General features: G+C 43.3%; 1 protein-coding gene across 2 annotated transcripts in view; it reads right to left on the reverse strand.

Annotated features, from left to right (window-relative positions):
• Positions 1-3465, reverse strand: part of neto1l (neuropilin (NRP) and tolloid (TLL)-like 1, like) — a 65589-nt gene extending 62124 nt beyond the window's left edge. For both annotated transcript variants that reach the window (XM_062379767.1, XM_062379768.1), the window contains exons 1-4: positions 3303-3465; positions 2525-2581; positions 2275-2409; positions 1609-1857 (exon numbers count right to left, since the gene is read on the reverse strand). In XM_062379767.1, the coding sequence (XP_062235751.1) occupies positions 1609-1857; positions 2275-2409; positions 2525-2581; positions 3303-3330 (469 nt within the window). In that variant the 5' untranslated portion in view covers positions 3331-3465. The remainder of the gene's footprint in view (positions 1-1608; positions 1858-2274; positions 2410-2524; positions 2582-3302) is intronic.
• Between the last annotated feature and the right edge of the window lie 8052 nt (positions 3466-11517).

Consider the following 11517-nt stretch of genomic DNA (forward strand, 5'->3'; position numbering starts at 1 on the left):
ATACCAAAATCAACTGGAGTTCTGAGTTCAGGCTGAGCTAACATACAGACAGTGTCATGCTAATGTGTAGCTAACAGCTTCAAGCCAAGATCTGTGTACTTTTTACATGACTCTCAAAAAACCCCCGACATGAACTGTCAAATGGTCAAATATGTACGAATAATTTAAGGCAAAACTATCGGGGGGGGGGGGGGGGAGCAAATACATAATTTCCCTATGCTAACTATCGAAGAAATGGTTCATTCCTTTGATAGCTAGCATTGTTAACATTGAGCTGAATGCCATCTTGTGACTCATAAAAGTTAAGTTTCTCAACTAGCCTTACTGAAATACACACTTCCGGTATCACGAGTGCATTTCTGAAGAGTGAAACTTCTATCAAATCTGACAGAACAATTGATGTGTAAAACTCAGCTGCAGGTTACGAGCCTCACATCTCAGCTGAAAGCAATCCCTGCAGCAAAGAACGCAACAGCGCCTGACGCTCTTCACTTTTGTGTCTCGTCTTCCACTTTTTTCCCCTTTCCAAGTTCTTTTTTAGAACTGTATAACCCAAATCATATTTGACACTGTAACTTTCAATGTGATTAGAAGGAAATGCATTTGAGCTACAGCAGATGTCTCTTGTTTTTTTCAGTACATTTTTACGTCCCAGAAATCTTCTGCAGCAGCCCTACAGCTTAACAGCCCTTGGTTTCAAATCCTTTGGTCTATCGCTCAGTACATTTCCTTGCTTTTTCTTTTACCATAATTTCCAATGAACGGCTTTATCGTTCGGATTTCTTGATAACAGCTCAAACACAGACAGCGCAGCTAAATCTGTGACCCCTCTTGACCTCAATTCCTTTGTTTTCAAACGCCTGTAGCTAATAGCCTTAGTTTTTCAGGGGAAATGTACTGCATAAGTGTTTATTGTCTAAACAATGACACTCTTACTGTGTTTCTCCAATGGTAAAATGGCCCTGAAGGTCCATGGGTTGTGGAAACAAACTGGCATAGTATTCGGACCTCCTGGCACGGTGCCTTTCAAGCCTCAAACACACTAAAGAAGTTGACAGTGTTATTAAACCCAGTCAAGTGTAGGTGAAGGAATATTAAATCATGGTTATGCTCTGATTCCTTGTCATCAACCCTCACAGAGCTCCAGTAATGGGATCTCAACCGAAGATGAGGCAAATTAAGAAAGCCAAGGTTTTACACATGACCATAATTGCCCTGATTGTGTTCGACAATACAGATTACTTTGCCACGCTCTCTCTGCTTCTCTCGGCTTCTCCCAGCCCTGTAAACCGAGGAGAGGTGCCACTGAGGAGAATTAAAATCTGACACTGTTCCACATCACTCCGGATACAGGGGGAGAAGAAATAACAACCAGTCACAAGAGTGGCCCAGCCAGTGACAGTATATCACCAATGGAAATGCTGAGTGTTTGCAGACAGACAATCAATAAAACTGCAAGAGGCTCCCTCAAGGCCGAGTTCCCTGGATGACGTTTGCTATTCATTTGGAGCCCCGCTGTTGGAGCTATAAAGCATAGATAGACATGCTTACAAAGAAAGAAATGCTTTGACCAATGCAGTAAGACAAAACAATTCCAAGAAAATGTACCTGGAGTGAAGTTGTAACTTGCTGAAAATCCCACCGCTTCCAGTTCTCCATCTGTAACAAATTTTATCCACAGATATCGGCCGCTACTCCTGATATCGGGCGGGCTGTTCTGACCGCAGTAGCGTCCGAGTATTGGGGAGAAGCCAAAGGGTCCATCCCGAACCTCGATGTTGTCAAATTTACATTCCCAAGAGGACTCGATGGAGTAATTCTCCTCAAAATGCAGATCGATACACTGCCTCGGGGGTGCTGGAAGACACAATGAAAATAATTACCACTGAGCACAAAGCCGGGAGTAAAATACTAGCCATGCTTTCGCTGATGAATGTTCGCCGTGTTTCAATTTAAGCACACCCACACGCTCAATACACCCCAGCAGTCCTGGCTGCTGGTCAATTAATCTCTAAAGCAGTGGAGCTGTATCTTCAGTTCCCGTGTTCACTTTGCTAATATTCTAACCTGATTAGCTTTGGCGATAAATCGAGCATCATCTCTGTATGTGGTAAAAAATAACAGCCTGAAATAGCCACTTGCTGTTTAATAAACCATCTCATCATTGTTTGAGCTGTTACTGGGATCCACCCCCCTCACCCCCACCAAGGATGACCACAGGAATAATTGGCTTGATCCCTTTTTTCTCCTATACTGATTCAATAGAATATTTACCTTCAAGGATGTAAACACACTCGGTGTCTGGGGGGTACTTGTTCGGGTAGTTGGGAGAAGTGAAGATCCCTCCGTCTGGTTCTTTCACCCAAGTTCCACATTGACCTGCAGGCTTCACTCCAGAATTGTTCTTTGCTAAGTAACACGAAGCAAAAGAGGGGGAAAAAAAGAGAAGAGTCAGGGATTAAAGCGTGGAGGAAAAGCCATATCTGTGCAGAGAAGACGAGGCGGTTGTGGGGATGGAGATTACCTGCTGTATCCTTCTTTGTTGCCCCAGACAACCCAAGTATGAGAAGACTTGCAACTACTGGAAGAGCAGAAGGAGACACAAACACATCCTGGGTTGAAGACTCTGGCATGGAAAAGATTATCTTCGTTGCACAGCTTGACTTCAGCTGAGTCAGCGAGGGACACATTTCAGGTTTTGGATGTCATGCACTGTACAACAGCATTGTGCTATTATGCTAAAACCTGACCTGTGTGCAACCTTATAACCTTAAGAATCTCAAAACAGCAAATAACACAGGAAATAAAGATTGTAACAAGCAATTGGGATCAAATATTCTGCAATTTAAAGAACAAATGAAAACCGGCATGGCTGTGAATAGAGAACTTTGTGCAAGCACATACTTTGGTGTATCAGCCATAAATCTTCACCACACCCTTTATAACAATAAATCTTGAAAAAAAAGAACTAAACAATAACATTCAAATTATTTAAAATGCATTTTAAAGACACAGGCAAGATGTTTTTAAATCACTTTCCAAAAACAGAGAGATGAAGAATTCAAAGAAAAACTAAGAACTCGCAGTGTGACCTTCAAGGATGAGTTTACAGGTTGCAGTGTTTCTACATCGCCTCGTGATCCTTTTTATTTTTACCCCAATAAATCCCTGATTAATCTGTTGCTCTGATATTTAAGAGTCTGATTCAAGGATTACCATACTTCTTCCTCGATAATGCATGAGCATACGCAATAAGAGGCTGTGACCATGTGTGCTTCAGCTGATGAATACGGATGACTTACCGTGATGGAAACTGTGCCCATGTACCATGTCTGTTCCTTTCACAAACGGCTTCAGGCTCAACTAATTCCATTTAGATTTAGGAATACTGGAAAAGAGAAAAAATAAATAAAGATTGAGATGAGTTTCTGGAAAATCACAGCGGGGAGCCGCTCATACCATGAAAACCAATCGGTGGAAGAGGACAAAAACAAAAGAGGCAGTAAGAATTAAAAAAAAAAAAAATCCTTGCAGATGTGCCACAACAATAAATCACCAGTTTCATATAAAACCAGAAACAGTTCTAAACACTCGCCCGATTTCCATCCAAACGATTCCAATACCCGTTGGTGCTTTGGATGCACTGAAAGGATTAATAGTCCCGTCATCAGTCCTTCTCTAATCGCTCCACCTTTGCGTTCTTCTTTTGGGGAATGTCATGGGCAGCCTTGTTTCGTCCTCTTTGGTCCCTGTATCAGGAGAGGGGATCCTTCAGGAGCATGTAAAACCACGCGACACTCATCTCCGCAGCGTTTGCTTCCCACTCTCTTTGCGCTGCGTAAAACAAACAATCCCCCTGGAAAACAAGAAGAAGCCACAAGAAGAGAATTAAGTGAGATCTCCGCTGCGATTCATTTGTTTGGTTCCCCCGTGTTGTTCTGAGAGCATCCTCTCCGCGTTGCCTTCTATCAAGTGGAGAGTCCCCCGCAGCCAGCAGGAGTTAATGTATGATCCCCCTCCTCCTCCTCCTCCTCCTCCTCCTCCTCTTGCCGCGCATCCAGCTCTGCTACTGGCGTCCAATGCGCCACTGTCCTGACGCACGCATCGGAAACTTCTCCAGGACGCGACTTCATCCACTCACCATTACGCACCGGCAAAGAACAAAGAAAAGTAGAGAAAGGAAGCGCTAATATGCACGTGTATGCGCGTGCTCTGGCGTGTTTGAGCAATAAGCACGTCCTGCAGAATCCATCTCAGCACGCGCATCCGCCGAGCAGAGGAAATGGAAAGGTAAGCAGAAACAGGCAATGAGATACGAAACGGAATAAACCAGCAATAAATAAACGCAGAGAGTGACTGCGGAATTAAATAGGCTGGAGAATCGCACCATAACCATCACATCATGCCTTTCATTAGGCGTTTGGTCATCAGGCACAACTTTGTTCCACGAAAAACGTGGTTTTAGGTTTTAAAAATATCCTTTATATCGTCCTACAGTAAAAACTCCACAAGATTTGCCCCATGCATCTCTCTGTCTCCAATTTCTACGAAGCCAACATTGAAAACATGCATAGTAAAATGGAGAGTTACGACACTGTTATGCATAAACACCAATAACCATTAAATCATGCTTTCCACGGGGTATATGATGCTGTTGGTTGAATACATCTAAAACACTTTCACTCATTGAAGAACATTGAGGATGTTCCTTTAGTGATGGGGATATAGCCAATGGCCTGCAGCCTAAGGTTATCATGAATTTTCTCCTTGTTTCCAATTTCAAATAGGAAGCAAACATGGAAAACATGTTCAAGTACAATATAGGCTGGGGAGTAACTTCCGCATCACACCATGCTTTATTAGACTTTAGAGCATCCATTGTTCGTGGTTAATCACATAAACCTTCCTCATGTTATTATAGTGATAGAGATGCCACAGTAAAGTCTCGATACCTGCCGTCTACTTCAAGGTTATCATTAATGGCATCTGCAGGTTTTTCTCCTTACCACTTTTTGTTTCCAACCTCTACAGGAATTGAAGAAGTTAAAGTCGGCAGAGAGGCTTGCTTATTATTTTTTCTTTGCTCTTGTCACTATCTTTTTTCCCTAACAGAGAACTGACAGAGACCCATTCGTTTCTGAGGTGTGAGCGTCGGGATGCATCCAGGGAGTGTGTGTAGCTGCTGTCACACCTGATGACAAAGCTGATCAGAGGGTGCTCAGGGACAAGTCAGGGGCTCCCAAAATAGTCTTGGCACCCACAAGACAATATCCATCTTCAGATGCTCGCGCTGCAGAGGCAAACTTGGACCGGGTCCGTGTGCATGCGTAAGTAAATGTCGCAAGTTCGAGTCCACTGGACGCTTGCGAAACAGCTTGAAATAACCTGGTCCTGATAGCAGAGCAGTGACAGACTCGATACACAATGACTGCCTGTTCTCTCTCGTCTGTGTCTCGCAGAGGGAACTCTGTGTGTTCAGTGCACGAGCCCTCTGGAGATGTCAAAGATTTACTCAAAGACTTACTGTCGTCCCTCACAACCTCCTCTTAATTACATCCTGTCCCACAGACTGGGCTGTAACTCAGGACTCGAGAAGTGTGTGGTTTCCTATCAGGTGATTCCAACAACTTTGAAGGTGCCACGCTGACTCTGGGAGCACATGTGGGAGTAGGAAATCTCAGAACTCTTTTCAACTAATAGGCTCCTGCTAATCTGTTGTACAGTGATTTAATGGACTTGGGATTTAGACCCCCTCCTCCCCATCCACATCCCAACCGAAGGACTGAAGCTTAGGCAGTCACTTTCTCGCCACTGTACACACACAACTCCCATGAAGCCTGAAACACACAGCGGTGGCCTGCCTCTCGCTCGGCTTTCTCCCCCCCAGAAATTTCACAAACACAACAAAGACATGGGCTGAAAAGAAATTCAAAATGTCAATTTCCCTGCATAAGCAAAGCCTATTATAGATCTCAAAGTCTGAGGGGGATGTCAATAGCATCGGAGCCAAAACGGTATGTAGTGCTCAGAGCTTGTTATTGATCAACAGTGGTGCTGCGTTCCTCTGACCACTTTATAAGCACAGCACCGCACATTTCTGATGGGTAAACTCCGAGATAAAGCGGCACGGCTGTATGGGAATTATTCAAATGAGTCTTATCTAGCCCACGGTATGCAACAGTAGCCCTGGTGAATTTAACAGCAGCCTCTAGTTGAGCTCCCTGGCATGTTCAAACTGTCTGACTGAATAGCACCGAGGCGGTGGGAGCATCGCAGGGAAATAATTCATTCAACAGCAGCCTCCTGGTCTGCCATTTGCAATTAAGGAAGCCTATCGTTTGGCCGTAGATAACTATTGTGCCGCGTTGGCCTCACTTGAATTTGTAATTGTAATCAGTTTAGGGAAATGGGACGTGCAGCCAGAGAACCATGCATTTTACATACATAACTATACACCACACACAGAGAGGAGGATATCCACTACTACTACTACTACATCTGCGTGTGTATTCTCCAGCCGCTCTTCTCAAACACGGATGCTCTAGACTTTAACTTGCATGTACGAAGCAACGAGTAATTAATGAATGAATCTTGTTCATTTGGCTCAAACCCGATGGGTAAATTGGGCATTCACCTTCTACTTAGTGCCATTGTAATGACACCGCAAGCACTGTTCCTGTTTGTCAGTCTAACAGGGGACAGCGCTCCGGCGGATAAACACTTAGGCTAATGCCTCATGTCCACTGGGACTCAAATTAACCTTATTAGTGATGCATTGAGCATTTCATTGGCCTAAAAAATAAAAGCAAAAAACATTTATTTGTCATTCATGGCGCCTTGTAGTTCATTAAGCGAGACCCAGTTACCAGAATGTCTTTCTCTGACCACAGGCACATTTTGAGCTGCTCTTTCTGCTACATTAGGTGTCTGGGTCTCCGAGGCTGCCTGCATCCTGGCCCCTTGCTCCTGCAGCCAGCGGGAAAACAATTCCGTCAAATGAGAGACACATGTGGTATCATTTCTTCACCCAGGTGCCTCAGTTAGTTTGCAATGCAGCTTGTGCTTTTTAAGCCCTGTGGTCTTAGAGAGAATACTCGACCATGCAAATGGGGGGGAAACAGAGAAATCAGATACACACCTCAATGAGGAAAGTGACACAAAAAAAGGAATCACAGTAGGTGATAAAATATAGTAGCCACTTGTGGAACGATTATGTACAGGGAAATCCATTATATAGGGTAATTGCATAGACGTGATCCATATTTTACCATCCAGATTACAACTGATTACTAAACGCCATAAAATTATCGTACAGCATGGAAATGTTGGCATTATTGATCAAACATCCCACAGATAAATATCTCCAATATATCTGCAAAGACTAGTTTGAAATTCATTCCTGCTACTAATGCCTAATACAAAATAGAACAAATACCTTATTATCACTAATCTTTCCTTTAAAAAGATTGACTATTCAAGTCATCAAACACTTTCTTCAGATAAACTTAGATGTAAAAGTTAGAGCATAAGGTCAATAGAATATTTAAAAGGGCATGAATGAAAAGCTATCTGTTTCCGTTTGAAGCGGCGACAGTCACGACATGACACATTTCTCTATGTTTGGTTATTGATGTCTACAGTTTGAGAAAAAGGCCTGAGCACCTGTGACATCCATAACTCGCCCCGTGATGTCGGTCGACTTCTCAGGAGCTGAAGAAAAATCAACATTTTCATCAGCAAACTTTCTTTTGAGGAAATCCAAAAGCACTCAACAGCACTGCTGTTTCCACTTTGAACTGCTGCACATTCATCTGTCAATCACTGTGGCTTTATCCATCCAGCAATTAATCTCGGCCCAAGAGAGGCAGCTGCACTGTCTATGAACCTGAACGTCTGCTGAATCGCGACGCCTGGTCTGCCCATTTCTGCCACAGTTGTAGCATAGAGACACAGAGAGAGAGGTTACGTTAGAGGTCTATTTTTTCCCTCCAGCATTTTCCAGCTGCTCTTTTGTTTTCATGTTTTTCCTCCGCAGGCCTGTCACTCTGCCTTCCTGTCCACGCGATCTACTGCATCACAGGTGCCCTGGATATCAGCGAACAGAGCAATCTGTTCTGTACCTGCAGTCCCAAGCCTCTGGGTTAAACTGACTGTGTAATTTGTCATTTGACCTCATTAGCCACTTGGTGCGTGGGTGTGGGGGGGGGGGAGGGATGTGCCCCGGACACCACGGAGTGACACTCTGCGGGCCATGACACCCCTAGATGGGGGAGTTTGTCGCCAATGTCACAGTGCCACTGAAACCCAGTTTTGTAATAGATAGAGCCTGTGTTTATTCGGGGGCGTCCAAGAAAATACGGCTCAAATCAGATGCAGTAGGAAACAATGGTGAGAATGCTGCATGCATTTTATTTGCATTCATTAGAAATATCTGCGTCTACAGCAAATGTCCAATACTTCACCAGCAGTAACTGTAGGCGTGTCCGGTCTGTCAAGCTTTGGACTTCACCGTGAGCTGTGACTGTTTGCGTGGAGCTTAAAGAGGATTAATGGTCTTCATTTAAAGAGTTTTAAGCTGTGCAAAATTGATTTAAATGGGAGTTTGGCTGTTGTAACGTAAGCTGTAAACCAGGCTAACTAGATTATTATGTATATCTATAGTGTCGGGTTCCAGGTTGTATTTGGAAAATACTGGTTCAGGACCAGTCTACCCACCAGAGGGAAGCTGAGACGTTACTGAACCAGAATCTGGAGCCCCATCAATAATTCTTCATTCTGATCAATCTCTGCTTGTAATATTGAAGCATAGAGTTTAGGAATATTAATGTTTCAGCATTTGAGTATGTTTTTCTAGGCCAAGTTTCCCCGTCGTTTGCATTTTCGCCATCTGGTGAGGATGCATGAGAGCAAAGGAATCTTTGACCTTACACCGTGTCCACACGAGCAGTTTAGGGGAAGCAGCACGTTGAGAGAGCTCGGGGGGGGAAGAATAGTGCCAGCCGTTACATGACCTGTGTCCTATTTACATATTGATTAACATTATCTGTTCAGACTAGACATGAAACAGTTGACTTAGAAACCTTCACACCTCCTTTGCAGAAACACGATTAATGATTTAGTGTCGTGTTGTAGCCAAAAAGGGCCTATTTAAAATCCTTCCACTAGATTGATTTATTTTAAATTAAGCATTTGATGATTAAATAATTAGAAAAAACATTATTTGGAGATGCATAGAATCAGAGATAGTACAGATTTCAGGAGCCAAATTTCAGTAAATAGTGTTCTTTCTTATAGTGCATTTAAATAGTTTTAACATATTAAGAAAATAAGAGTTCCTGACAATCTGCTCTAAATTGTAGCTTTTAACGTGAATTTTCAAGCTGCATGCAAATCTCGCACAAACCATGATAAAAATATTAAAAAAGACGCATCAGAATGTAGTTCAGATGCTATACCTTCACGTGTATGTGGTGCTGTGGCTTAGCTGGTTAAAGCGACTGTCTCGTAAACAGGAAATCCTGGGTTTGAATCCCAGTGGTCCCCATTGAGAGGCTCAACCGAAGTCTGTAAATAATGAAAACCCTTAAGAACTTTAGGCACTGTTTTCTGTGGCCCGGGGAATTGAGCGATTTGTCCACCAATCAGAAGGTCAAGCTCCTCTAGTCTTAAGTACCCTTCGTCAAGACTCTAAACCCCAATGTCAAAAAAACCTGAAGTACTGGGAAATTACAAAATCAAAACAAAATCTTGAGGTCATTACATTAATAATATATTTTACGTTCGCATCCCTTTTTTAAGTTGTAAAAATTCTATTCCCCCTTGTCCCGTTCCCAAAGATCCACTGCTGGCTACACCGCCAGGGAGGGAGGGGATTTCTGTTGAAATGTCAGGTGGGCTCCTTGTTGTGTGTGTGTGTGTGGGGGGGGGGGGGGGGGGGGGGGGCGACCCTTTAAAGTGCCACCGATGTTTGAAGACAGAGCCTCTCAACCTGAAACATCCCCGCTGTGCCTCCGCGTTGTCCGACACCTCCATGTTTGTCCACGGTCCATTTCATTCAATTGAACCGCAGTCTCTGATGTTGCTTTGGAAAATGTCACAGTGTTTGTCCACCTTGGGTAAATGCGCTCAGATTAAATAGGTGATTTTTTGAAGAATAAAAGTAGCATAAAATAAGACAATAGAGTGTGGTTGATTTCTAACATACACACTATATTTCGTATTTTTTTTACTAATCTAATACAACTTGATTTTTCAACCAGAGCTTTTCTCCGGAAAACTGCTGCAGTAGAAGCTCCATAATTTGAAAATGTCCAAAACCTAATTCAGGCCGTCGATGTTTGACAAATTGGTCTTTCTGGGGCAGAGGGTGGCAGCTAATTTTTCTAATGGAAGAAGAGGATGAAACATGAAAACATAATCTCTTTGAAGGAGGTGATGAATAGACAGTTGCTAGCAAGTGGCTAAATGAGACTTTATTTTGTCAAGGACATTAAACCCCGTTTTGTCCAAACATCCAATCAGTGTCCACTTCCTGGACACAGTTGTATTATCTGGTTCATTTTGGAGTTTTTGACGTTTGCAAATGTTTCCACTTCTTAGAATGCAGTTATTAAAAAAAAGAAAAAAAAAAGGACTCACAGCATATGGATTCAGAGTCCTGCCCAAAAGCTACAATATGGCGGATCAATAATTAATCTGGGTGGTGGGCTCGTGCCATATTGCCCTGATCTCATACCACCAACACTTCCAGAGATCCTGTTCAAATCGTTTCTCTGCGACCTCTCCTTTGAATGAGCTTTTTCCATTTCCCTGTCCAGTAGCGCGACGTTTGTTCAGGGTGCATAATGGCCTGTGAAGGTTTTAAGGATGATTCATCTGATCAGTGTGATGTCATAAAGAGTAGACGGTGAATTGCTCATAATATTTTGTCTAAAGGTTTTCAGGCAGAGGCTGACCTCGACAGCTGAAGACCATTAAATGAGAAAAACCATTGTACTGTATGTTGGTGAATAATAAAAAGGGTGGGGACTGGTGGAGACTGTATGTGTTCCGCTCAACATTCAGTCTGTAGCACATTTTTAACAGCCCGCACGATAAAAATGATACAAAATAAGATTTATATTCTGGCTATAGATGGTTTATAGCACTTTCTAGTCGCACAGTGTTCCACAACAGTGAGGCACAACATTATCTGTATATTTTTTGATGTACTAGCTTCTTGCATTCTTGCCATTAGGCCTGCTGGTGTTATCTCATCACTGCAGCTCTTGCACACACATAGTGGAGCACCAGGCAGCAGAGGAGGGGAGGAAAATACTGGAGGAGAGGAAAATAAACGAGAGGATGTGGGGGAAGGGACGAGAGGAGAGGAGAGATGATTAATGATGACTGGAGAGAAGATGGCCAAGGTGGTTAGTGAAATTAACAGAGGCTTAGCCAGCAGCAGACCACGGGGAGCAGCAGGCGCTACACAGACCCGCACCAACTCAGATCCAACTACTGTTTGTGTGAGTGAGT

Source organism: Platichthys flesus, chromosome 21 (assembly GCF_949316205.1).
Source record: "Platichthys flesus chromosome 21, fPlaFle2.1, whole genome shotgun sequence".
Lineage (NCBI taxonomy): Eukaryota > Metazoa > Chordata > Actinopteri > Pleuronectiformes > Pleuronectidae > Platichthys > Platichthys flesus.